The sequence below is a fragment of the Venustampulla echinocandica genome (genome assembly GCF_003357145.1).
Source record: "Venustampulla echinocandica strain BP 5553 chromosome Unknown scaffold_0, whole genome shotgun sequence".
Taxonomy (NCBI): Eukaryota; Fungi; Ascomycota; class Leotiomycetes; order Helotiales; family Pleuroascaceae; genus Venustampulla; species Venustampulla echinocandica.
Window position 1 is genome coordinate 5,383,520 of NW_022474205.1, and position 26,988 is coordinate 5,410,507.

General features: G+C 47.9%; 10 protein-coding genes across 10 annotated transcripts; 5 read left to right on the forward strand and 5 right to left on the reverse strand.

Annotated features, from left to right (window-relative positions):
• Nucleotides 1-1,018: 1,018 nt before the first annotated feature.
• Nucleotides 1,019-2,463, forward strand: BP5553_01664 (Uncharacterized protein; the record flags this gene model as incomplete). The annotated part of the gene is made up of 3 exons (XM_032010287.1): nt 1,019-1,233; nt 1,284-1,390; nt 1,442-2,463. 3 exons carry the CDS (start codon nt 1,019-1,021, stop codon nt 2,461-2,463), a joined length of 1,344 nt encoding a protein of 447 aa, XP_031874341.1.
• Nucleotides 2,464-2,608: 145 nt separating this feature from the next.
• BP5553_01665 (uncharacterized protein) lies at nt 2,609-3,340 on the reverse strand (the record flags this gene model as incomplete). The annotated part of the gene is made up of 1 exon (XM_032010288.1): nt 2,609-3,340. One exon carries the CDS (start codon nt 3,338-3,340, stop codon nt 2,609-2,611), a length of 732 nt encoding a protein of 243 aa, XP_031874342.1.
• Nucleotides 3,341-5,009: 1,669 nt separating this feature from the next.
• On the forward strand, nt 5,010-5,528 carry BP5553_01666 (Uncharacterized protein; the record flags this gene model as incomplete). The annotated part of the gene is made up of 1 exon (XM_032010289.1): nt 5,010-5,528. One exon carries the CDS (start codon nt 5,010-5,012, stop codon nt 5,526-5,528), a length of 519 nt encoding a protein of 172 aa, XP_031874343.1.
• Nucleotides 5,529-7,033: 1,505 nt separating this feature from the next.
• On the reverse strand, nt 7,034-7,750 carry BP5553_01667 (Uncharacterized protein; the record flags this gene model as incomplete). The annotated part of the gene is made up of 1 exon (XM_032010290.1): nt 7,034-7,750. One exon carries the CDS (start codon nt 7,748-7,750, stop codon nt 7,034-7,036), a length of 717 nt encoding a protein of 238 aa, XP_031874344.1.
• A 2,319-nt stretch (nt 7,751-10,069) lies between these two features.
• Nucleotides 10,070-12,673, reverse strand: BP5553_01668 (uncharacterized protein; the record flags this gene model as incomplete). Its single annotated transcript, XM_032010291.1, has 5 exons — nt 10,070-10,254; nt 10,304-10,750; nt 10,807-11,261; nt 11,567-12,000; nt 12,611-12,673. 5 exons carry the CDS (start codon nt 12,671-12,673, stop codon nt 10,070-10,072), a joined length of 1,584 nt encoding a protein of 527 aa, XP_031874345.1.
• A 269-nt stretch (nt 12,674-12,942) lies between these two features.
• On the forward strand, nt 12,943-15,653 carry BP5553_01669 (uncharacterized protein; the record flags this gene model as incomplete). The annotated part of the gene is made up of 6 exons (XM_032010292.1): nt 12,943-13,175; nt 13,224-13,558; nt 13,911-13,956; nt 14,529-14,699; nt 14,756-15,359; nt 15,414-15,653. 6 exons carry the CDS (start codon nt 12,943-12,945, stop codon nt 15,651-15,653), a joined length of 1,629 nt encoding a protein of 542 aa, XP_031874346.1.
• A 1,673-nt stretch (nt 15,654-17,326) lies between these two features.
• Nucleotides 17,327-17,992, forward strand: BP5553_01670 (uncharacterized protein; the record flags this gene model as incomplete). Its single annotated transcript, XM_032010293.1, has 3 exons — nt 17,327-17,497; nt 17,586-17,790; nt 17,967-17,992. 3 exons carry the CDS (start codon nt 17,327-17,329, stop codon nt 17,990-17,992), a joined length of 402 nt encoding a protein of 133 aa, XP_031874347.1.
• A 913-nt stretch (nt 17,993-18,905) lies between these two features.
• On the reverse strand, nt 18,906-19,836 carry BP5553_01671 (uncharacterized protein; the record flags this gene model as incomplete). Its single annotated transcript, XM_032010294.1, has 4 exons — nt 18,906-19,110; nt 19,175-19,206; nt 19,342-19,706; nt 19,812-19,836. The coding sequence occupies 4 exons, from the start codon at nt 19,834-19,836 to the stop codon at nt 18,906-18,908; spliced, it is 627 nt and encodes a 208-aa protein (XP_031874348.1).
• A 1,288-nt stretch (nt 19,837-21,124) lies between these two features.
• Nucleotides 21,125-24,443, reverse strand: BP5553_01672 (putative Nuclear export mediator factor Nemf; the record flags this gene model as incomplete). Its single annotated transcript, XM_032010295.1, has 2 exons — nt 21,125-24,259; nt 24,321-24,443. The coding sequence occupies 2 exons, from the start codon at nt 24,441-24,443 to the stop codon at nt 21,125-21,127; spliced, it is 3,258 nt and encodes a 1,085-aa protein (XP_031874349.1).
• Nucleotides 24,444-25,072: 629 nt separating this feature from the next.
• On the forward strand, nt 25,073-26,458 carry BP5553_01673 (Uncharacterized protein; the record flags this gene model as incomplete). Its single annotated transcript, XM_032010296.1, has 1 exon — nt 25,073-26,458. The coding sequence occupies one exon, from the start codon at nt 25,073-25,075 to the stop codon at nt 26,456-26,458; it is 1,386 nt and encodes a 461-aa protein (XP_031874350.1).
• Between the last annotated feature and the right edge of the window lie 530 nt (nt 26,459-26,988).

A 26,988-nucleotide genomic window follows, 5' to 3' on the forward strand; every position in this document is an offset into this window, starting at 1 on the left:
ATTCAAGGCAGCACTTCACTGATGGTTTTATCTCTACAATAATATATGGAGAACCTGCCCTGCATATCCAACCCGTTTCTCCCCAACATCTTAGACTTCAACTTTGCGGTCGCCGAATTAAAGCTATTCGCACCTCGGTGTCCCATTTGAATTAATGTTATCTCTGTGTCACTACGCGGAATACCAAGCACATCGCGCCTCGTTTAGAGACTTCAAAGCCAGCGCAGAACTGAAGGAGGAGCAAGTCGCTATGGGCAGGTAAGTGGAGATAGGGATAAAGACTGTTCTACTAACTTAAATGAATATTCTATGCTTTTAAATCATATCATTCATACCTTATCAACTTCCTATTACACCTAGGCATACTCCGCACGCTAATTTAATTGCAGTGCTTTCAAGTCAGGAGGGACCCCGCCACCGAACATAGTGGAGGTAGAGGTGGACATGTTCCCCATAGAAGAAACGAATAGGAAAGCTTATAATAGACCCTCTGACAAATGGCAGCGCCTGAATAGCTTCTTATGAAGTCCATGATGCGATTTCCCGGCGTTTTCTCTGGCATCCGAGCGGGTGGGGGACGGTAATAAGCTTCTTCCCCTTGGTCCCTGAAGCAGCCACCCCGCCTTGGTACCTTGAACCAGCACCCGCATAATTAACGTTACTTCGTTTATAATATTGACCAGTGATACTCGCAGCCACAACCATGTGCCAAGGATATATAGAATCCCACAGGTCGCGATGCCTGCAATATGCACATCTTTGCTGCCCTCGACCCCAGATAGCGAGATCTCAACGATGAGCGGAATCCGTATTTCCGGCATCAGCCTGTCATTGGACGCACGTGGAGTAGAATTGGAGTCGCGGCATCACATTTTTATTGAATCAGATCAGCTTGCCAGCTGCCAAATGTGGAAAATGTGGGGTACAACAGCATGATAAATAGGTGACACCTTAATGGTGCCCGGTTCTCCCTTTCTATCAAAACAAGTCAAGAACTATTCGCCGCTCAATCATCAAGATGACCGGTCTCTGGATTGTGGCCCTCGCAGCCTCGGCCAGCATTGTGCAAGCCATCCCTAAAAACATCGAGCTTCATGCCGACGATTGGCGAAGCAAGATTAAGAATGTTGTTGTTCTGGTTGAGGAAAACAGGTCCTTCGATACCTTTGCTGGAGGCCTGACATACAATCGGGACATCAATGGCTTGGTAAACCACAATTACTGCAATTCCATGTGAGAATCCCGTTGTAATGTTGGTTGGTCTAGAGTGCTGATATCCTCAGGAATGCCTCGGATCCAGCTCAGCACGATGATGTCTGCGCAGGACCCCGTGCAAATGACGTGGCACCCGATGATCCAAATCACAGCATCAGCGGGGTGAACATGCAGCGTATGCCAAATCCTTTAAATTATTTGATGTATCGCTAACTTATGGTTCTAGTCTTCAGCACATTTCATCCCAATGAAGTGGAAGTTGATAAAAACCACGCTGCAGAAAACATGCGTGGCTTCGTCACGGAGCAATCCATTACCTTCAACACCTTGAACAAGACCCGTGCCGCGGAGGCCATCAACTACTACACCCCCGACCAAATCCCCGTGTTCAACAACATGGCCGAAAACTACGTGCTCTTCGACCGGTGGTTCGCGTCCGTTCCTGGTCCCACGAACCCCAACCGCGCTTATCTCACATCTGGAACTTCCCACGGCCATGGTAGCAATGATAATGCATTTGGGGTATATGGATTGCCTCAAAAGTCCATATTCCAACAGCTCTCCGAGAACGACATTACATGGATGAACTACCAAAACTCCACCACTGGCCCAGGGAAAGGCTTTAATCCTGACGCCGCGTTTTACACCTGGACGGGGACGTCAGGGAAGAATAAGACGAACATCGCACCACTGACACAATTCTATGCCGACGCCAAAGCAGGCAAGTTGCCACAATTTACATACATCAACCCGGAATGCTGTTCCTACCAATCATTCCATCCCCCTTCTCCAATCAGCGTGGGCGAGAAGTTCATCAAGGGCATCTATGAGGCCGTACGCAACTCGCCACAGTGGGACTCCACGCTCTTCATCCTAACCTTCGACGAGCACGGCGGTTTCGGAGACCACGTTCCGCCCCCAATGAACGTACCCGCGGGAGACGACCTGACACACACAGAAAAAGCCCACGATGGAAAGAACATCACTTTCGATTTCAAGCGTCTAGGTGTGCGTGTCCCGACATTGCTTATCTCCCCATGGGTAGAGAAGGGGAAGGTAGAGCATAAGGGGACGAATAATGGCGGCGAGTATAACCATAATAGTATTATGAAAACGCTTAACGAGCTTTGGGGGCTGGAGGATTTGACACCAAGGATTACGTATTCGAGTACTTTTGAGCACTTGATCACGAATCGGAAGAGGAAAGATACGCCAGCAACGCTGCCGGACCCAGTTGTGCCTCGTTAAGGAATTGGGAGGTGATAAGGAAGTCAAATATTGATGAATCCGAAGGAGCAGGCTTGGCTTGCAGGAGGATGAAACCAGTAAATATAGACTTTAAATTATTACGAATGGGGGCTAAAAGCATCTCAACTATATGAGTTGTAATGTTTTATGGTAGTTCAAAAAGTGGGACATTGCCCGTCCCGTCCAGTTCATACATGCTCTTCTTCCTCCTCGTCCTATTAAATCCGGTCCATCGATAGCTTCGCACTTCTGGGGCTAACGTGTCAGGAGTGAGAGAGTTGGTAGTTTTGTGTTTCGAGCTTCGAGTGGAAACGCTGCGGACTCGTGAGAGGAAGGCGTTCCAGGATACCTGTCTATTATAGCGTCGGCGTTTCTTGTGGCGGTAAATAATGTAGAAAGAGAGAGCGATAGACAAGAATAGGATGGATAGGAAGACGGCAAGAGTAATGGTGATTTCTCGTGGGATCTTTACGGCCGTTGGCGTAGATTGAGATGAGGACGCAGAGACAGGTGAATAGGTTTGGGAGGAGGTTGCTGATATGCTTGATTTGAGAGTCGAGAGGGTGCTTGATAAAGTGATGGTGGCGGGGAGTTCGGAGGTAATTGTGGTTCTGATTGATTCTGAGGTCGATATTATCGCGGCCTTAACGCTCGTTGAAAGGGTGGTAGTTATAAATGTGCTAGTTGAAGAAGTTCTTGGCGCGGATATCCGACTTAAAGATAGAGTGGCGCTCGAGTTTCCAGCGTTCGTTGTTTGGTTGCTGCTTGATTCCGTCAAGTTCAGAAAGGTCGAAAGAAACCCAGCCCCTTCTGTGTCCCAGTCCTTGTTGGAATCATGGGCTATGAGAAAGAAGACGTTGCTAGATACCAAGGACATAGAACACGGATTGACAGTCCAGGAGAAATTATGTGCTGTAAGGCCCGCTACAAGATTCCGAAAATACGTGAGTAAAGATAGATCCAAATAGAATTGCAGCATACTAACTCGTGATAATACATGGGCCCAGACGACAGTTTCCGCAGTCCGGTTTAAATTCTAATTGTTGATACAATGCTAAGTCGACTGTAGGGAAGTTGGTGCTCCATTGCAAGTTGGTCGTACTCCCAATAGTCAAAACGGCATTGTTGGGTCCGTTTGCTCCTGTTGCTCCGGGATATATAAAGAAATTTGTGGACAGATTTGCTCTGGGATACATCGTACGGATGCCATGATGGGGGTCCATTTGAATACTCAACATTCTTGGACCGCGCGACGCAAATAACAGGAAGCATATGTACGGAGCATCGTTGAGGGAGATATGTCAGGTCCTGCAGATTTCAGGAACGAACCAACAGGCCGGAACCTGCATGTTGCTCGGATTCAAGCCATCATGGAGTTGTGGGAAGGGTTACAACCGGCGAATATGTGACAGGTGTGTAGGCGGTTGCAGAGAACTGCATATGGAAATCCAGGACAACCGCCCACATCCATGCATGAAGGCGGCTATAAGTTGATCCTACAGGACCAGCGCACGCGGTCTCCTGCGGCAACCTCTAAAGATAGGTGGGAAATAGAAAAACTCCAACAAAGGGCCGGCCCGTTGCAGACTGGCATGCCGAACGCGGGAGTAATATAGGGGGCCCGAGGACCTTGCCGATCGGCTCGTCAACAGAGAAGTAATAAATCAGCCAGTGATATAGGTTACCGATATTAGAGTCAGGCCTAACTAGCGCTGGAGAATGTATCAGTTCGGTGGTTGTTGGGGGCTCGTTTGACACTTCCAGACGTGTTCGTCGCGGATCCGATCCGCCAACATAAATAACCGCCAGATACTCAAGATTGAGCGGACTCGGTGGACACGCCATCGGGTAAAATTCTCCGATGATTCGCTTCTTTCCCAGGCTGCTCTATTTCTGTTCTATTGCGTTACTGTGGCGCAGTGTTGGGGATGATGTGACGCTGAACAATGTTAACGATGTTGGAATTGTGTTTCAGAAGTGCTGGCCGACATATGTATTGGCCAGATTGGGTAAACAAATAGTTGGGGGTGAGTTTGAAACAAAGGAGGCCGTAGAAGCTGGGGATAAACCCATATTGATACTGATATTAATATACAATTTGCCTAAAGTAAATATAAGTTTTCTCGAGCCGTGCTGTGTCGAGGTCCTCGCAGCGAAATATAGCAGAAGCGCTTGTCGCGACAATGGAAACAACCAGTTCAGCCCAGCGGTTGATGAGGATAGACACCGAAGGTCGTATAAAGGGTTACCGCCCATCTGTATAGGCGTCGACCATGTTTGTGGCGATGTCATTTGAGATGTTGAGGCTGTAACTGCAGTGCTGTAGGAGATGTTGTTCTGCGCAGACCTCGGTTTCGCTTGGAGTCGCGCTTCCTGACCTTGACGTCTCTCAGTTCAGGCAGATTGTTGACGAGGCTCGACGTCACAAGGAAACAAAACATCTGCAATGATCTCAAGACCACAGCGCAGCACATATTTATATACATCCAATGCCTATTTTTCCGTTTTAAGCTGAAATTTCCGTTCTCATCACCGCGTAATACACAATGGCTGCCACGTTTACCTCCCCTCCTCACCACATAAAGGCACCTACACCTCTCCCCAAACCACTCACAACACCATCTATCTTTCTCTCGGGCAGCATCTCCCCACCAAATACGCCTTGTTGGCGTAGTCGCCTCATAAACTCGCTCTCCCATCTCCCTATCACGATCCTCGATCCTCTCCGTCCAGACTGGGATTCCAGCTGGAAAGAGGAGCCCTCCTCTCCGCAATTTCTCGAACAGGTCTCGTGGGAGCTTCATGCGCTGGAGCAAGCGGATATTGTAGCAATATATTTTGGGGCGGAGACAACGGCACCAGTTACCCTGTTAGAGTTTGGTTTTGCTGCGGGCAAGGGGAAGAGGGTTGTCGTTTGTTGTCAGGAGGGTTATCAGAAGAGGGGGAACGTGCAAATCCTCTGTGATAAATTGGGGATTGACGTTGTCCCTCGCCCCGAGAATTTCCCTGACGGGATCATCAAGGCTTTGCAGGAATTCGACATTGGCGCTCAGAGGCAGGCATGATGGGAAAAGTATATATAGGTAAGGGGCGGTATGTGGGCCAGGGAATCCGACGAACGGCCTTTATAATGGGCAGGCCGCCGAAGGAATCCATTGCGCAGAGTTCTATTCCAGGGAGAGGCCGGAGAGAGGGTTATCGCTAGGATATCCAGTGCTCAAGACCGAGTGAGTCTTTTCCAAGCCGCGCGCTTGTAATCCCAAGTGGGATGTTATTTCTAGCTGACAGGCTTAAGGATACTGGTTCGCTTTTGTTTACCTCTTCTTACGCGGTTGGTGGCCTACTCTACGTTTCGCTGGTCAAATGATTTTAATAGCGGTCGTGCAAGTGCATCTACATAGTCGCGAGTGATTTGAAGGCATATAAATTAGGTGCTCTGTGTCTATTCAACTCCTGTTGGGGATTGATCTAGTATTTTTTGATAGAATCTTGATTGAAGGCAACCAGAAAATGGACAAGATGGCTAATGCTGTTTATCGCTTCAATTTAATAAATAGTCAAATGTCCAAGCCATACAGCAAAACCTTGACCATGATTATACCAGTGAGCACAGTCCCTACGTCTGTTCAGTCTGACCAAAAGTCCAGGTAATAAAACCTCCCAGAATGATTTAGAGACTAAAGTATAGCCTCTATTAGGGAAAGGATATCTACTATTCCTATTTCTTCTGTCCCTTTCTAGATCATTTATAGAAGACTGATATGGCCTATGCAAAAGTATCGGCTACTCGAACGCCAGCTTGATAGAAAGATACAGTCATATAGCCGTGCAGTCTTTACGTAGTACGGAGTAAGACTTTACATGGCACTCCTAGAAGCGTCATAAGCAGTACCCCGCAATATTTCGGCTTCTCTTGCATCTTTCATACGCTGTATCCCCCTAACCTAATTGGGCAGGTGTGGACTACAATGCAACCTACGAACGTATCTTGCGACAGCCTATTTCATTCTAGCATTTTCTTCCTCTATACGGAGTATGCTCTAACGTTGCTAAATCCCGTACTCTTTGCCTGCATGCACTTAGGAGAGCACTACATATCGGAGGAATGCACGGAGGCAAAGTCGGCCCAGGTTGCTCCCAAAGAGGTATGTATAGTTTAAATGTGATCAAGTTTCTGATGGCAAGTAGCGTTTGGTAGACTTGGGCTTAAAGTGGGTAGGTTATTTTAGCTGAGGATGGGTTTCCCGAGGTATGAGGCAGTGGAGGCGGAAGTGGAGGTTATGGACAGGGCGGAAAGGCCTACCGATGATAACTTTTGAGAAACGAGATGGAAAAGAGCACGCTAAAACGAGAATACTAGTACTCCAACCTTGTTTTAGACAATGAACTATCAAGGACTTTCTAGCAAGAGAAATCCGATACATATCTAGTTGTAGCAGCAGCCTCCAATCTCGCCGTCTCTTTTACGGTACCCATCAGCCAGCTCCTATTCTCTCGTCCTACTCCCACAAAAACCGAATAACCTAAACTCCACCCGACAGAAAGGACCCCAATCAATATCTCGCAACGCCTAACTCGTACAATTTGGTTGAGCCGTGATTGAATTATTGTTCAGTGTCAAGGTACCATTAAGCGCACAAAATATCCCCTGATTGCTTGCCGCATTGCTGACTGTGATTGTATTGTAGGCCAAGATATTTCCCTGCATCACCGATGCTTCTCCAACTGTTGCTGCTTCCGCAGCAACGAAATAAATGTGGCAAGCTTGGGCACCATTAATAGTCACGACCCGGGAGTTAGCAGCAGCGGTGAAAGTGTTGTTGATGAGGAAAATCCACTGGCCTTTAGGGTCGCTTTTGCCGTCGATCGTGACATTTCCGGTCAACTTCGCATCTTGGCCTGGGAATGTGTACACACCTGGGGCGAAGGTCAGACCACCAAGGTCGGCATTTCCGAGAGCAGAAGTGGGCTGCTGCGCTCGAGCATTGTTGTAGGCAGTGATGCAGGTGGCTTCAGCATTGCATCCTGGCGTATCATTTGCTGAGGATGTGCCAGAGCACTTTCCTGGAGGGAAGCCGGTGATTGTTGAACCTGGACAGGTTCCACAGTCGCCTGTGATCGAAGTTGCGCCCGTATTGTTCAGACTCGTTCCAGCGACGGCGCCGAATGATTTGGCGAGGTCTAGGTCAATAATGAGGGAGCGTTTCTCGACCGTAGGCTGGGCGAGGATGGAGCTAGAGAGGGCGAGGAGAGCAAGCTTCCCGGTGCTAAAGGGGGTGAAGTGCATAGTGATAGAGAGGTTTGAAGTGTTCAAAGAGCTTATGTGGATTATAGATGGCCAGTGATGAATGAGGGTCCAAGTTGAGACCGACTATAGTTGAAAGCAGACTGAGATGACAGATGAACATATAAGTAAGAACTCTTTGCAGGGTGCTGATCATTTTCAGCTCGGAAATGTTCGAAGGGCCTCATGCTTATATAGCAAATATAGGGAAAAGCAACCCAGGCTATAATTTCATACCTATCATAAAATGTCCCCCAATGGTACAAATATTCATGATGGGCCGAGTCTGGACCCTTATCATTAAGAAATTGGACAACTCCGCGCTGTACACAGTATGTACGCAACGTGCAGCCAAGAGGACGTACTTTCAGGTTGTCAATGGCGTACTGAGCAGCTGTATTTAGGCTGGGAATCAACTTGGTGGAAGGTAAAACGGCCCGGTGGGAATCGGAGGTTTTGCAGACCTTCGGAGCAAGTGTCGTGGTCAATCGTTATGCAGCCAATGTACATTTAACCCCCAAATCTTATGTTGTGCCACAAGTGAGAAAAAAGTCATTGGCCTAATTAAAAGTACACTTTGCCACTGCTTACTAGTGGGAAGTCGTGGTCGTTGCCGTTGTCGGAGCTTGTTAATGTTGCATTCTCCCCCGCGTTTGTCTTCCCAACAAGCAATAACACTAACAGGACGGCCAGATTGAGGAGATCAATAGACTGATTGGTGTTATAATTAAAAGCTTTCCACAGATGTTCGGAACCCGTCATGTCTACTAATATCTCGCTTCTTGGAGCTCATATCTATATCGCAACCTTTACCCTAGGACCATAAGTCTAGGCTCTCAATGATCTTCAGGTTAGCCTCCAAATCCGTTTCTCTTTCATATGTATGCCGCCTGCAAAGTCAGTTTTCTTGTTTGGCAGGGTCACAGGTAGCCAAATACGACGACTTAATAAACCACCTAGCTTGGCATCTGTAACATACTTTTTGGATATTGCCTTGGTCAAACGTCACCTCTACAAATACCACCCTGTTCTAAAAATGGTGTAACACAATGCAGAACTTGGTGGATTGGTACATTCAAACCAAGTACTTGAACATCCACAATACACCATATAGGCTGGATTTTCCTACTAGATTACACTACATGTAATCGTGCGGCCCGAAACACTCGAATAGGAACTCAAGACGCCCAATCTGCGAGGGCAAGCCAGAACTAGCACGCTACATCCTCAAATCAGGAACTTGGTTTGCCAAGCTCGGTTGTGTCCCACGTCCTAGCACCTATTTCTTGTGACTTTATTAGGGAACTATAAATAAGAGATATGTTAAGCAATACATAACGGACTAGATTCTTGTGTGAAAGTCAACCTCCCTGTAGTGCTAATATATATCGGACACCGAGAAGAGCTTTCCAGAATAGCCATCGGGTATAATAAAAATATTCATAATTCTATTAGCAATATTAATTATAATTATATAATCTCTCAAGAATTCAAAATCAACACTATCTAACAGGCATATTCCCAGCAAACCGTATTCATCATAACGCAAGCTTAATTATTTAATATATACTAAACCTCTAAAGAAACCATCCACATTCCCAAATACCAAGTAGACATGAAGTTTAATACTATCTTTGCCATATATCACATAAACATAAATTTTACCCTTCTATCAGCATTCCGTCCTCACGCAGAGTGACCATCCGTATAAGTGGATTCGATGGAAATGCTTCACACGTACCCCTCACCTGGCAAGATTAGCTTGGGAATATTATAAGGGTGGACTTGAAAATATGCATATATGGTAGCAGACAATTATATTCCCGTAAATGAATTTGCAACTGTTCAAACAGGCGATCAGGTGGTTATCGTACTAGAGGTGTACTCGAGATTGTCCAAATATATGCACGTCAATGGATATTATTTGTGGAGAGGTGTAGCAGGCGCCATTTTGCAAGTTGGGAAAAATCATGCACATACGGAGCGAAACAATCAAGGTTACAAAGGGACGAGATGCGGTTCCATTCTGACTCTATCCTATCTGCACATGTGAATTGACATCTCCTTCAGAAATCACTTCCTCCAAGTTGGTTAATCGACCGCAGTGGCGAGATCCACCAGCCAAGAAAATAATTATGAGATCGAGTCAATTCACCACACCAAATATGAGACCCATCCCATCGAAATTATGCAACTCCATTCAGCCAAATTGCCCCGAGCTTGACGAAATTACTCGCCGCCAAAGGCAACGAGCACCCATTTCAATCCAACCTCACTGATCCTGAATGTCACGCTATGATACGGCAAAGCAAATTACATAAATTACAAACGGGAGCCATGGATAACCTTCATATCAACAACAAGTTCGTTGCCATGGTCAGAGAGGACCAAGGCACGGAGACTGCCACGACCGGAATCGAACGAGTCCTTAAGACGTCCCCAGAGGTTGGACTGGTCAATGACGGGAACGGCTTGCTTGACATCACCAGTCTCGGTCATGGCAACAACTATTGATACCATTAGTAATGATCAATCGGCGATGGATATAAAACTTACCACTGTGGTCCTGGAGATCGAGAACGCGGTATTGCTTGAAGACAGGTCCTAGCATGGTCTGGACGATGACACTTGGGCTTGGGTTGGAGATGAAGGAAGACTCCTCATGCAATTGCTTGGTGAACAAGTCAACACCCAAGTATCGGTGCTGGCCGGTGGCGGCAGAGGTGGTGACCCGGATGACTTGGCAGGGGCGGCCTTGGAGGATCAGGAGATCACCAACGCGGATGTGGTGGCAGGGAATGGTGACGGTGTTGGGAGTGTAGGAGGCTGGGTCGGGAGCTGAGGAGCGGCCAGAGGAGCGGCTAGGCGCTGGACCTTCACGTACTACAGTTATGTCAACGTCCTCACGATCAGGCTCACGGTGATGGTGGTGATGATGATGATGACGTCCTAGGACACGGTCGGCAGCACGGTGAATACCATGGCGGAAAGAGTGATAGTGCCCTGGGAGAGGTGTTTAGGATGGGGATGGTGTGTAGCATTACTGAGATTCAACTTACCATCTTCATCGTAGTAACCCATCTTCTTGAATTGGTGTCGAGGAGGGTCGACGGTCTCTTCTCTTATATGAACTTCCTCGCGGCGAGCTGGCTGTTGGAAGCGAGGTGGGTCAACGGTGGAATTGTTGACACGAGCTTCTTCCCGATAGGTTGCTTGGAAGCGTGGCGGGTCGACAGTGGTTGCGGTTGGACGGGTTTCTTGACGGAACTCTGATTGGAAGCGTGGAGGGTCAACAGTGGTGCCAACTGCGTGGGTCTCCTCACGATATGATGGCTGGAAGCGAGAGCGGTATTGACGTTCAGAGAAGTCTACCTCGGTCTCGTGTTGCTGACGTTGGTGATGGGGAAGGTCGACTGTGATATCAGAGTCGTAGCGGCGGCGTTGAGGTTCGTGGTGATGGTGGTGACGAGGGAGCTCTACGTCGATGTGGGTTGTGGTATGCTTGTGTTGTGGTCTATAGATGAAAAGGAGAGAAGTTAGTTGGGCTGTGCAGAAGTCCAGTCGGTGTACGTTACTGTGTCAACCAAGGAGAAAAAAGAAAGGCTTTTGCAATATCCAGTCAGCGCCCCCGGGACCCGCCCAGAGCTCGAGCCAGGTTGCAATTGCAATCTGCAGGTGAGACCTTTGGGGGCAAGACCAGTGGCCATCAAAATATTGGTTGAAATGACAGCTTTTGGTAGCTGGCAGACCAGGAAAGTAAAGGAAATGCAGATAGATCGAGTTGGATTGGCTTGCGGGACACACTCGGGAATCACTTACCGGCGTTCCTCGTGGATATGGATCTCCTCTCTGCGGCTCGGACGGTATCTATCCTCTTCACGAGTGATATGGACCTCTTCCTGGCGGAACTGCTCTTCGCTGCCGCGGTGAGGAAGGCTGGCGGAGAAGGAAGACGAAGAGTATTGTCCTTCCCGTCCGACGCGCTGCTGTCCTTGGGGTAGATTGATCTCACCCTCGACGTGAGTCTGGGTGGTGGTCTCAACGGCGTCGTTCCGGTACGACGACGGGAAGATGCTAAAGGGGATCGGGACGCGGGCGTCAAAGTCCAGGTTGACGACCTTCAAGTGCAGGAGAGTCTCTTCTCGAATGCCTTTCGACGCGCCGAAAGGAAGACAAGAAGGGGTCTCTTGCTTCTTTGGGTTGAAAGAAGGTGAGGAAAGAGAGCGTGTTTGACTACGCTTCTTGGCTCGTGTCTTTCAATTGAAGATTGAAGGGGATTGGGGATGGGGATTGGGTTGAATTGAGGTTGTGTTGTGTTGTTTGTGGATGTGTGTTTGTGTTTTGGAGATGGAGGAGAGAAGATATGGGAGATGAGGGATGGAAGAAGGGAAGGGGGGGCTTGGTTGGGGGGGGATTTGTTTTGGGGCGTTGCACGGGGGTGGAAGGTGGAAGGTGGAGCCTGTAAGACTGGGAGTGTTTATTATTCGGAGTGTTTGGGTTGTTTTGGGGTCTGTCCACTGTGCTGCTCCTGCTGTCTGGGGGGTTGCGGGTTACGAGGCTGCGGGTTCATAGCTCCCTTCGCGTGTTTTGATTTGTCCGTGTTGTTTACCTTTTCGTGTTACGCTAGCTGCATTGGGACCCGTATCCATCCCGTTTGATTTGACTTCTGATCTACCAAGAACCAAGTACTGTACCAAGTGCGAGTACGATGAATACCACAGCAATCAGACAACTTCACAATAACACAGCATCCATCTAAACGCTGACAAGAAGAGGATTGATGGGTGGCCCAGAAGCTAGCTTATGTACTGTACATGTACATAGTACGCGTTACTGAGTCCGTACGGGCTCCTATGTACGTACCGCAGTATCTTGCATTTGAGCACTGTACGCGTGTGTCTTGGTCTCGACGAAGTACAGCTCCATTGGACGCTTCCGCTGAATTTCAATGACATGTGGCAGCGACGCCTTCTCGCTCCCATTGCATGAGAGGCGTTCGAGCCCCCACTGGGACGATGGATCCACGGGGAAGCTCTGGAGCTGGCGGGCGCTGGCCTGCAGTTCGCGACATCGAAACCAACGGGCTCTGAGCCCAATAGTCCGCTACTGCTGCCAGCCTAGTTGGATGATTCGAATAATTGATGGAGATGCAGATGCAGATGCAGTCGCCACAGTAGTATGCAGCCTATGCTAGTATGGAAACTGGTGGAGCTGAGCAGCACAGCTTCACGGCGCCCAATTCGATGGAGTTGGATTTGGATTTGGTTGCTGAGCGTCAGCCCCCAGAACATGCCATGCATAGCACAGCCAGTCGTGGGAGACCGCGATTGGGCAATGCACCCCCATCTCATGATTCTCATCGCCCAGCCATCGCCTGGCTGTCCTTTAGCGGCTGCAAACTGGACTCCCCATCAGAAGACTTCTTACAGTATGTACTGTACGTAGTACGAAATACGAGTAATACGTGCCTCTAAAGTCATACCAAGTACGGAGTATTATTGATATCGCGAAATCCCCCGAAAGATTGCGCTGTCGACCATCATGCCGAGGCCTGTGGGAAAATAAGGGGGAGATCCACAGATGGGGAACCGGGAAACCGAGAGACCGAGAGACAGGCTGGTATCCATGGCAACGCGATGATTGCCACTGGCTTCTTGGCTGTGGAGCTACCTCGTATTGACATTTCATTTCCGGCTTCCCTTCCCTTCCCCACAAGGGGCGGTTTGACCGCGCCATCACGAGATTTCGCGTCAAAAAATATATGGATCGCGCTCTGGAAACGGAAATCAGCGTCTCTATGTTGGTGCTCAAGTGAGTACAGAAACATGACGAAATAAAGACATCGCCCCTTATGCTCCCATGGCTGGAGAATCTTGGCCGAGTCCTGACATCCAACAAGTGTACGCAATGTGTGATAGCTTCTCTCCTCCGTGGTGGCGCTTGGTTTAACTCATGTCCTCATGTCCTCTTGCAAGTCTTACTTTTTTTTTAAACAACGGCTTGCTATATAAATATATCTCTATGCTGCTCTTGAGATCTAAAAGTGCGTCCAAAGTGATGCCATAAATGCCATCATGAATTGACGTTGTAGTGCGGTAACAGTATCCCATACAATTTTCAGCCTCTGGTCTTCTTGCTGCCTGATGCGACGCTGAATCGTTAGCACCTCATATTCTAATTCGTTATCATCGTGTATATCAAGTCATGCGGTAAGACAATGACCGCGGATCCGATGCACACTGAATTCGACGTATTTTAGGGCTTGCCAGCCGTTCGTCCACTGGGCATACCGCAAGGCGGTGCTACAAAGTATCGTTGTGGATGTAGTTGGCTCCAAAGCTATGTTAAACTCCTCTCTGAAAAAAACACCCTCAGAATTTACCTTACTGCTAGTTCTGCTCATCTTCTATCTGCACAATAATTGCTTCCGATCCTCCACCTGTACCGAAGAACGTCTGCTAACCTGGATCCGCTCTTTGCACAGTTGTTTTTCAGTTCTGTGTCTTCCACTAGTGGTGGTGTTGGGTCGCAGAAATGTCGTTCGGATACTCTATTGGCGACTTCATCGCGGGTGCTAATCTAAGCTACCAATTGATCCAAGCCTTATCGGGGAGCCGAGGTGCTTCTTTAGAGTATCAAGATGCAATCGTTGAACTCGTGTGTCTACAACAGACCTTCTTGCAGGTTGGTCGAATGTCTTCGAATCCAAACCTTAGCCCCGTGACCATAAATGCAGCCTCGCACATTGTGCTCTCGATTGGATTAATCGGCGATTTTTTAGAAAAAACGAAGAGTTATCGGGAAAGGTTATGTGGAAAGGATCTGCAACCGCTATGCCAGATAGCTGGAAAAAGATGGGCTGGGTGTTATTCAAGAAAGAAGAACTGAAAGCACTGAGGGATAATCTGCATGTCAAATTGAGCAATATTTCAGTGCTGATTGCTACAGCCAAGTTGCAAGTAAAGCGTCCTGTCACAGTATCTAAGATGCTAATAGCTTCTTGATTAGTTACGAGCGAATGCCTAGTCACGTTGCGCAATACCAGGACACTCCAACTCTGAATACCCCACCTCCGCCATCCTATACTCATCTTGCGGAAGAGCAGCCGGAGTGCTTCCCCAATAATATCGCCTCGACGTCAACCGCAGTGCGCGGAGCTCCACGAGCCGCGAAACCTTCAGAACTAGACGCAAGATTCGCTCGACTAGAAGAGATGATGGCTCAACAGCGCCTCGCTCAAATGTTGTTAGATCAGCAACGAAAATCGGATTCTGCTGTCACGAAAGAGGCCGGCGAGCAACCAATACCAGATTTTGAAGTTAATGAGGACGAAATCCATGAGGAATCACAAGGCTCTGAATTTGAACCTGAGTCCGAGCCCCAACCATCGTGTCTGCCCCTCCCAAGTGAAGTAATCGAACTGTTCACTCGATTTGAAGTTTTTATCAAGGCGCAAAGACGAAAGGAATGCTACGATTTAGAACTGATATCCGATCTGGAGAGAGTCGTTGATAAATATATGTCTAATAATAAAGTATATAAGCCAATTAGATTTAAAGACGTCGTTGGGCGGAAATTCTCGTTTCCCTTCCATCTCGCTCAGACGTGGGCGGTGAGTATATTCCTAGCAGTTCCTTCTATCGCCTCATGCTAATTATTATTCTAGGGAATGGAGGAACTCATCAAACAAGCATTCGTACACGTGGACGTCATAGGAACCCATGTTGCTTCTGGTCAATATGATTTACTAGGACCAAATGGAGAAAGAATCCGACCTTCCGCTTGGGAGTCGGTGATCCAGCCAGATTGGTCTATTACCATGCTCTTGTGGCCTATGGTTGAACCGACGCACTATGGGCCGCATAATCCACCTCTACTTCCACCTCCGCCTCCACTAGTCTGGTGAAGCTAGTCATTGTCATACCACCTGAGAATGACCCTGAATTTCTATCAAAGATGGCAAAGGCTAATCGAATGTTCAAGTGGAGTAAGTGAAACCCAACAGAAAGTTTTAACTGCAAAAACTAATATAGATCCGAAATATGAGGGCTCGGATACTAGCTCTATATCCTCGCTATTGCCTGATTAGATGCGATGGTTTTACCTTGCACACGCCCATATCAACGCTTCAACGCTTAAGATTTTCCTGGTACCCTAATTTATATTGAGGCTCGGTGTTTTTGATGCTCTAGTGTGCATGGTTATGCTGGTATTGCAGGCATCAGCGCCGATCATCTCTACTCAGCGCACTTAAACCCCTTTCCAGCATTCTCGTTATGGACAATGTCTTAAAATGCTGGGAGTTTACAGCATTTCAAAAAATGACAGAAGGCAATATTGAAAAAGAAGCAAAAGAAAAACATACAACAACAGGTATTTGCTGGTGGTCACCCACTTAACTACTAATCTGCCGATCTGAGGCAATCCTCTGGATAATAGTTAAATTGGTGCCATCTAGCTTAGCAGGTGTGCTTTGATGCCGTTGCCTCTATTATGTGGAGGCGACCACCTCAACCTCTAAAAGATGTCTGTATTTAAGACGCGTTATACCGCAACATTAAATGCCTACAGGTGAGATAAGCAGGGTGAGCAGAGCGAGTAAGGCGACCTAGATGGGAGGAAGGTGAGTAACGCTAGGGCTAAGGAAATGGTGTAAAGGGCTGGTTACCTGCTTTCATACTTTACAGTCCCCTGTCCATACTATCGTCTCTTTCCTTTTAAGATATCTACTACAGTGGGCAGGAAAGGTCTTAAGAGCGTCAAATTGCTCGCAGGTAGGACACTTTATTGTTCCTAAACATCTTGAAGTTGCAATGCTTTCTGTGTACCTAGGTACTTAATGTTTCAGTAGGTGCCTAGTTCATGCAAGTCTCTAGTCGCTGCCTTGCCGCCCGCCACCGTGGCGCGAAGCATCCCCAATCCTGCTGCCGCCATCCAATGACCTCCTGTAAGGAGAAGGAGCACCACGAAGCATTTATACGAATGTGAGTCTTACCTTCCTCGTCACTCCTTCACTAGTCGAATTAAGCCATCGGTGACCTGGCTGTGACTGATAAGTGCGTGACTTGTAAATAACTGCGGACACAGATTCAGGATAATTGACTAATTAAAATTCAGTGGATAAACTGGCTGATTTAATTAATTGACTAATTTGATGAGGTCATGGTTCGTTCAATGTTAATTGTATGTGGGGTTGGGAGTCTTGAGGTAGTGGAGCATCTGGAATGACGAACGGACATAGCTGGCGAATGACCAAGAACGTATCTTTTCCTCAACGGCATCCAGTTAGTGAGCGCTACCGGTAGTCAGTAGTAAGTTAGATTATCAAATAAAGATATCTGTTGAGGCGTTTGATATGAATGCTGGGAAATTTAATGAGGCTGAGAACGCAGGGATTGCGGGCGGATGTCTTACCGGGCTGACTGGAAGGCTATTTGATGAAACAGGCAAACAAAAAGATCGCGGCGAGGCAGACAACAGACATCACCTACAGCAGCCGAGGCGCAAGAGAGAGATATATATCAGCGCATCTAGCCAAGGTATTCGAAGAGCTACGACCGAGCACAGAAGCTGCCAATAATGCCGGACGCCGACGAGGGATATAAATGTAATGAGTCAAGAAAGGAGCACGGTAGCGTCACGCGCTCAGGGCTCCCTATACCGTCACAGCTTAAAAAGAAGGGAATGGAATTTCCTCCAAATTCCTTTATGACGGTGGCAGACAAGAGACATGCTCTGATCGCTATTTATGTATGTTATGTCACCCCCCTTTGTTACGGACCTGGAATGCTGTTTCTCCAACCCTTTATCAATTGGACTTGAACACTTACGCTCGCAGATGATATATTGGCTTGGGCTGCTAGGCTACGCAGCCACTGTGCGCGTACTGGCAGCGCCTGGAAACGTTGGTTCAAGGGCCTTGGGTTATATCGACCGAGCGCAAGATATCGAGAACTACTGTATTGCGACCACGGCCTTCCTTATCACCTCTTGTATTGGGGCATTAGCTATCGTGGGTGTCCCAATGTCAGCCGTTGCTATTGGTTTGTGCATTATGGAGGCTGTGAGACTATCAAAGGTGAATATAACTCATAACTGGCGTAATATCTTTGCTCGAATGTCGGCTAAGTGTAACAAACAGGATCCCCAACGAAGAGTAAACGAGCGTATTATGCTTTGTGCACTTGCAGGTGCCATATTGCCACTCATGTTGCTGCAGATAAGAGAAGGTTTAGTATGGGTTAAGTGGGTTACAAACAAGAGGGGATATAAAAGAGAACACTCTAGTGTACATGTTGTACACTAACCCTTTTCTCGTGTATGCAACACGAGATTTATTTTTGCTTTATCTAAGATCAACAATTTGATCCGTTCCCATTTCAGAACATAGCCTGCAGGTATCACCGCCCAAGTGTTGGCATTGAATTCCAGTTCTCTATCACGTCGGCAAGACTTAGGATCTACATATAGTTAGAGGCCAATTCTTCCCTCGAGGTTAAAAACTCATTAAAAAAAATGATATATATAATTGAGGCAGCTCTCTATGGCTGGAGCCGTATACTTTGCATCTGTCATCGTTGTTTGATTAGTGATGTTGATTTTAGGGTTCTTATAACCCCACAGCTTGGGAGATAGAGAGCGTTTTTCGACCTTATCCGGCCGCGAGCTATCGAACATTCATGACTTGTGATGCCGGTGCTGGAGGTTGCCTAACTGGCTGATACCCTTATATTTTGGTTTCTAAGAATCCTTTGCTTGAGATAGGAACAATTTGGAACGAGTAACGTTATGTTAGCTTACTGAGGTGGGCCGATTTCTTGGTTCCTCGCCACATCACAATCCGCCATCCAGCCCTGGTTGAAGTCGTTGGCATCGTGCACCAAACATCTCGCATATAAAACGTCATGTTAGGTCAAAGGCAGTCGAGAAACATGATATTAATCTGGTACTACCACAGTATCGAGTTTGCGAGTTTCAGACCACGCTTAGAATCAAGTATACCACACCAACCACCAACGACCCCAGGCAGTGCCATTCTTTGCGGTTTGAGATGTCTACACTCACGACCTATGACAGTTAAGTTGACTCTTCAACCGATAGCAGACTGCATCCGCAGCACATGTTGGCTATGGGAATCCTCGAGACCGTTGCACCCGAATTACCAAAACCAGCAGAAAGCACCAAAACCTAGCCAAAACGCCATCAAGCTCAGTACACTGGGGTTGGGAGCCTTTGATCCGGCACTTTTGGCGCTAACCTCTGCAACTTTCACTCCGAATGTTGTGCCCGTTACGACGCTGCCACCCTCTATTGTGGTGGTATATGAGGTGGTTGCTGTAGTGGTTGCAGTGCATGCCGACCAGCTAGACGAATCGAAGTCAGCACTTCTCCTTCCAGTCGAGGGATATAGAGCCTGATAACTCTTACCTTGTCCACGGTGCATTGGTCGACCAAGGGCCCTGAAGATATTCAATCAGCATCCCTAGTTCTAGGGGTTTCGGAAGACGATAAAAGATGGGAAGTAGCTGCTCTGTGATAATTTGGAGGCATATGGGGCTGATAATACGGTTCTTAAGAAAAGGTGGTATGCTTACACTTGTCCAGCCACTCCATGTTGCACCAGGACATGCTTCTGTTCCCCACCATGAAGTCCATCGCCCATTTGTCCAGGGTCCTGTTGAACCCCAAGGGCCCCAGTTGCCTCCAAAAGGACCTGCCCCCGGGCCCCAATTGCCTGACCAAGTACCAGTCGTCGGCCATGGTCCACTTCCACTCCATGGTCCGCTGCCACTCCAAGGTCCGCTCCCGCTCCATGGACCTCCATTGGCCCCTGGATTCCACCCCCTTTTGCGTAAGCCTTCGTGAGGCTTACCTGTTAGTATAGTTGGGGTGACTTCAGGTGCTAGTGTCACATGAGCTTTATTTTTTGCGCAGACACGGTCGATGTTTTTATGTATGTCTGGATGGGAAACCGTTAGTTGGTGTTTTCGCCATCAATTTTGGTTTGGGTTTCGCCGATTGACCTTTCTTATCCGAGTCCAGACAGTTCGACGAAGAAACACACGACTTGAGGTCTGAATCGATGGCATGGTGACAGTACCACCCAGCTCCGGCGCTGCCAGCCCGATCTGCTTTCAACTTGTTGAAACATGTTTCCTTATATTATTGTTAACATTTTCACTTGCCAGAGATTACGGCGGAGGGCCTACCACGCAAGGAGGGAACTCTCCTTTAGCAGCGCAATAGCTTGGAACTATCACAGCACAGATAACGGCAAAGAAAAGCTGAGACTTCATGATGAGAGGTTGGCAAGAAATATCCTTCAAACCTGTGCTTTGAAAATTCAGGCTACCTAGTATTGCTTTTCGTGGGGATGCCATTTTGAAGGGAACCTAGCTACATATGAAGTACTCTATACTCCAGAAGGCTGGGCTCAGCTGGAGGTCCGTTGTCGAGCGGACGACCCTGAAAGTTTCAGATGTGGCGGTTGTCGTGTGCCTGTTGACGCGTTCCCGAGCTTGCCCATGCTTCGTGATGGTATCTGGTACGACACAGCAGAAGGTTTGCCAGGAACGGCTGGGTTGGAAGTTATCGCCGAGTGTTGCGTGTCCATATTTCCTGCGAAGCGCTGTTCTAATCTGCCTCGATGTGCTTAGCATTATGTGCATAAATGTTGTTATTGAGGCTTGATTCTACGTATGTGATGGCAGCCTGCCCTTAGGTATCCGCTGTTCCGGACAATTCACCAGGTGGGTGGTTGCACAGTAAGTGGTTTGTAATGTACAACTTCTGAGGTATTTCTACGTATGTGGTGAGTTGATCTTGCATATGTGGTACACTGATTCGTCCGCGACCTGGATTATGGCAGCTTTGTGAATAAACCTTGTTATATGGCTCGAAACATACTTCTAATGGACACAGAGACGACCGTAGCCCCGAAGACTGCATAGAGCTGAAACAAATCGTTATGGGAGTGGTCGTCGGTAATGCGAGTTTCGGCGAGCCCTGGTGGCTGAGTCTGCAATACCAGGATCTATCGTCCCCAACAACGTGGAGTAATAGTTGATGGTGCCTTGGTGCTATGCTGTGATTCGTAGCCACGCTATATGTTCTTCAATTACCAAAATAGGAGGAAGTTGGGCTTTTGTCGACCCTACGTAGATAGAGAGGCTTGAACTTACGAAAGAGTTGATGTATAGTCGTCGTCATCTCTGCCCAATTGCCCTTGGTGTGTAACGGTCCTTGATATCCCGAACCCGAAAACGTTCACCTAGCTCGTTGTTTTGTATCACACACACAAAACCATTGACCGCGAAGGTTACAATCAACCGGTAAAAAAGCAAGCTGATCTTTCATTTACTCTATTGTCATATAGTTCTATCGTGCCTTTTTACTTCCCTTGCCACTCCCACCTTTCGAGCCCTTTGGCTTCCCCTGAGCGCCCTTTGCTGCGCCGCCTGCTGACCCACCAGCCATCATAACCCTCACTTTACTGACGGGGACAGTATTAGTGACTTCTTCCACCTTCCAGCCCTTCACCAGATCCACTTCCCTTGGCCACATGAGCTCAGGGTCTTCACTCCGTTCATCAACCCTCCCCTTCGACGTAGCATCAGCCAACCACCTGCCCACAATCTCCTTGACGGCCTTTCCCTTCTTTTGAGCCCCTGGTTGTAACTTCGCTTTATACTTGAATCGGCTCAGTGCAGCCCAAGGGGCGCAGATGGGGATCGCTTCCAATATCTCATCACCCCTTAGTGGTGTGCCGACGAGGGTATCCAAGGCAGTCATCTGCCACTCTTCCTGATCATCAAAATCATCTACCCCGTGTGCTAGATTCATCTTGCGCATCTCCTCGTGGGCAGCGGTCTCTTCTTGTGTCCGTTGATGCTGGGCTCTTCGTCGCTCTTTCTGGAAAGCAAGCTCGGCTTCTCGCTTTGCCTTTGCCTCGGCTTCTGCCCGCGCCTTTTCCAAGCCAGCTGAGGCACCGATGAGTTGTTGAGCGGCCAAGAGGTCTTCTTCATCCTGGTCTTTGTATTTCCTTGCGATCTTCTTGGCCTTCCCCTTTTTGCCTCGTTTGAGTGGAGCGTCTTTCGTATTGTTGCCTTGCTGGCTCGGAGTCTGTGCCCCAGTTGAGTACTGGGCTTCCGTTTCGTTAGCATCCTCAGGATCACTGTCATCCTGTTGTAGAGATTCTACTGGATTGGGTTCACTGATTTGAATTGTGGCCATGTCCTGGGTTATAGGGCTTTCGTGGCCGACTGAGTTGAGGAGCAAGTCTTTAGATCGATTTTGTAGGGGGTTTAGTCTTGGACCTTGGCCTTCCTCATCCGATTCTTGTTCTTCTCGATCCACCCCAAGGTTCTCATTATCAGCGGAATCTATTTCCCGATCGGCTTCAACATCCTCAGCACTGGGTTGAGTTGCACGGATCCTCTCTGCAGCCGGGTCTTCGTTCGGTAGGTCCTGGACTCTGTGTTTCACATGGTTTGCCTTGCTTTCCTCGCTGATCTGGAAAGCGACTCCAAACCCAAGCAATAACTGAGCCGGAGGAAGGAAATTCTTACTTCCATGAATAGAAAAGCTCCCCGGTGGGAGGAAACCCCCTCCAGGTGCGGATTTTGAGACTTGATCAGCGTGTGTCCACCAAGCTGACATGCCGGCCTTCGAGTCCCAAGCGTTTGAGCATGCCACCACTAGGTTTCCAGCCTGTGATAGCGTAGATGGAGGAATAGGCGCACTAGAATCCTTCGAAATGTTGCGAATGATGACTGGAGTTGCGCCTTCTATCTCGGCATGGACATACACATCACTCTTCTTCAGGTACTTCTTGTATAGCATTTCATGCTGTTGAGCATCCTTCCCACCAAGGACCAGATACCCATCCGACGAAATGAACCAGATAAACTTTTCAAACCACATTTGTTTCCGAACAGGTCGCAAGATAGCCTTCTCCTGCTTTAGCCCTTTCTTCAGATCTTGAGCGATCTTCGCCTCCTGGCTCTTGAGCGCTTTTGTTGATGATTCAAGGGTCTTCTGCTCCTTCGTCGCTGCAGATCTTCTCTGATCATAATACTCCCTGGCGTTACTCCATGGAGAGAGTCCGAGATTGATATCGATAGTCAACCTCTGTTCCACACTTTTCTGTTTCGGTTTTGGCTTCCTGGCCTCTTCATCCTCGCTGTCCGAGACATCACTGTCTGTCTCGTACGCTGAGTCGTCGTCACCAAAAGCTTCCTCATCTAGCAATAATGAGATCGTGTTCTCTTGGAGCTTTAATGGCAATTGTATAATAGATGCAACTGGATTGTTTCGGGTCTGTTCTACTTCAATGAGCTTGCCAATCTCAACCCAATCCATGCCCTGCGCGATGAGGCTATTTACAGCATCCATAGCTTCTTGCACTCTCTCGACATTGGCTTCTATGGCACCGGCTTTGCGCTCATTCATGGTTTGAAGCTCTTGCAATCCACCGAGCCGCTTAGCCTGATCTTGCCGGGCAGCTGTAATTTTCCTTTTGGCAGTCAATTCCCTCTCCTGCAGTTTCGATTCTAGCTTCTGGCCCTCAATTGAAGAGAAGAACTCATCAACAGTCTTATTGAATCCTTCAAACTCCAGGAATACTGTGTCATCCCCACCTTCGAATTGGCGAGGCCGGAAGGGGTGGAAATCATCGTACATCAAGCCAGTTTCGATGTCGTCTGCATCCAGCGACTTCTCATATCCTTCCTTCTTCTTCGCGATTATATAACCCGTAGAGACCTCTGAGCTTGTAATTTCATGAATCACTCTCTTGGCTTCTTGTAATGACCGCATGAGTGCACCAAGTAGCACTTCGCTTTGCAGTACCTCGGCGGGCTTGACGCTCGAGTCAAAGTTCGTGACCCGCATTGCATGATCAACCAACATAGGCGGATACTCTGTGATTGAAACGGCCAGAGCTCTTCTTAAAGCATCAGCAGAATTCTTCTTTCCTTTCTTCCTAGCAACGGGCTGTTCTTCCCCCCTGTCGACAGCTTTCTGCAGCGCATTCCGTAATCGCTCCGTCGTCAGCTCGGGAATCCCGCCGTAATTTTGTCTATTCTCTAGTGAGTATTTCAGACCAGCACGAAGCTCTTCCTGCCCTTCTCCTTCATGTACAATGCGCTGAAGGACGAGGATATTTAACTCTTTATCCGTAAGGATCACATTTCCAGATGCGTAGAACTCTAGAAAGAGTTTATATTGGCCATCGCTAAATTGAAACTCAATGATTCGATCTGTGCCTATTTGTGATACGGATGTGACTCTTCGTGTCTTCAAGAACTTCCGTAACCGCCTCACAAAGTCTGATGGCTCGGCGGCAGTCGCTCGAGCGTATTCGGTCAGATGGCATCGGAACCCAGAGTCGATAACGATTTGTTGCTTATTATCGGGCTTTGCAAATTTTACGAGGAAGATTTTCGAGGAGAGGTCATAGATGTTCGCGACTCGAAGTGTGGTGAGGGCATTCGATAGTTCGTGGGCTATGACCTAGAACAGTTAGCTATTGGTGGCGGATAGAGAGGGTTGGGCGGGATGCTGGAAACCCTACTTTGACATCTAAGGAAGAAAATCTTTGCTTCATCTTCAAGAGCGTTGCGTTGTGTTGGGAGCTTAAGCCTCCGTTTGTGTTGATTTGAAGTGGGATGGCGGGGTGGTACTTTGTAATTCTCATTGTGAAGTCATCAGAAGTGGCTGAAAACCAATAGTACTCGAGTAATCCCCGCCACAGCTGGCAGAGCGACCACGGGCCCGCCACCGCTTTCAACACCGAAATCGCGCCCACCGCGTCTCTCTTTTCTATCAACCGTTTGTTTTCCTACAGAACCATCATAAGATAAGCTACAATAAAAAGACTGCAGGAACGCACTAGGTTTGATAAAAGGTTGCTTTCCTGGAGTACAGGGCACAACTCGGGTATCACGTGAGCGGTTCAACTCAGCCACCTCCGCCACCAAGCGCGGCTAGATGATTCAGACCGAACATTGAACTTTACAAAGGTCATTATATCTTGGCCCTCCGATACGGGCCTCCTTCCAGATCCACCGTTTGCAGTTTGCCCTAATACACGAGCCTCCCGCTAGAAGTCCTTGTTTGTTGCTTTCCTCGATCTTTGTTCCTATTCGGACCTAGCGCCCTCTTTCCACTATATATAAGGTATCCCTCCTGGAGAGCATCTTGCCTATAATACAAGCCAGTTCCATCACGATAACTTATACACGATAAACATAAACCTTTCGCCAATTCTATCAAGCTCTACCCCCCAATTGAACATCGACTACAGTCACTACTCGAGTACACGCAATGATCTTATTACCTACCGACATACAAGTTCTAATTTTGCCTTGCCTTACCTCGACTTCTCTCATCTCACTCTCCCAAACCAATCGACATTTCCGGCAACTCATAGATCCCCAAAGGAACCAATTTGTGAACCGCCTCCTTGAACTAGAGTGCCTCCCAGAATATGGCGGGGAAGTGACCATCAACGAACACGCCAAAATCATCATTCCCTCGGGGACAGTCTCATACGCCTGTATCCACTGCCTTAAAATCATCCCTCATACCCACTTCGACAATCATGCACTCCTCCGCCTCCGATTCCGGAAACCACCCCCTGAATCCAGAGCCAGTCAACAGCTCTGTGGTTGGACGAGCGGTGGTGCAAAAGCACGGGGCTTAAAGAGACAAGCTGACCTCCGGAATGATACGCTGACGAATTGGATCTGGCAAAACTCCTCTTCCGGCATTCCAGAATCGAAGTTGCTAGAGCTTTACAAAATCGGCACTACTCGCAATCGACGTATCTGCAACGAATGTAAATTCATCACCGGTTTCTGGTCTAGAAATGCAGGTAATCAGAGCCAAAGTTGGGGGGGTAAACACAGAAACTCAAATGTAGGCACTGCTGGTGTTCCCGTGGTCAAAGGTCGGCAGCGAAGATGTCACGACTCTACCGAGCGATATTTTTGGGACCTGTTCCCCATCGCTGCTGATACAGAGTACCCGTCGAGGTGGAAAATCTACCGCGAGGGAAATTGTGACTGGTGGTCACTATGGTCCATCCGTTGTCCTGGTTGTGCCATTTGGCAGGAACGAGCAGCATTCCGAAAAGGCAGCGGATACGGGGTTAAAGCAACACCAGCGGATCCCGATATGTGGCGGCAGGATGATTGGGATGGGCCGCATTTCGAGGAGTGGCGATGCAACCGGTGCTTTGAAACGTCTGTCGGGAAGGAAGAGCTGGGAAGGCAGCTACTCGCATTCTGGAAGAGACTCGTTGACTTCGAGATTTCCACGTTCAACCTACTCCTTCGGGCCGGTTGGTATGCCGTTGGCGAAATCGAGCGTTTTACTGAGAAAAAATACTCGTGGGAAAAGATAGTGAAAAATGATAGCGTTTCTTCACAATTGCTACGAAGAATTCCTACCGCTCAAGAAATCATGGAGTTGGACGTTGAGAAAAGGCGACCCTATTATAGAATCTTGAAGCGATGGCTTAACAGCTTGGACGATCCTGCAGCAGCCTTAGGTGTAGTGATGGATAGAAATCGCTTTGGAGAGTGGTCGAATGATTATGAGATTACTGAGAAAAGAATAGAAGATTTGGAGACCTATACCAAAATTCTCGAAGCTGATCCAGGCAAACTGGTTACGTTTGCGCTGAACGGATATGCGCCTCTGGTATAAAGAGCACGGTGGTCATACTTCTAGAGGAATCAATATCTGCAGCTTGGTGCACGTTATATAGCAATACTTTTAAGCTAATTCTACGACAACAAAGCGCGAGCTTCAGGCAGGGTCAATCACTGAGATAATACAACTTGAATAAGCTCTGGTGAAGGACAACCCTCGATATAGCTAGAGTATCGCGCCGGTATTTCCTAGTCTTGCATGAATGATACCTTGCCTAGAAAAGGCACCGGACGGTGTATTCCTATACCCTGGGATAACATACCTGCTAAAATGGTTGCATTTCGTCTCGTATGACACTTCTTAAGATTTGTACTGTTTTCTTTCGGACTTTGAAATCTGTTGGAATGCTTAAGGTACTCAATAGCCACTTATAAAGTACCGAATACACTTCTACTTAGATTAATATATTTATTAAGATAACTAACAGCAATTCTAATGTATGCACTCTAAATAATATGGCTAAAGACAATTGCTACACTTTATCATAATTTGTACAGCTGGTTATAATAGTATATCTTATTTAA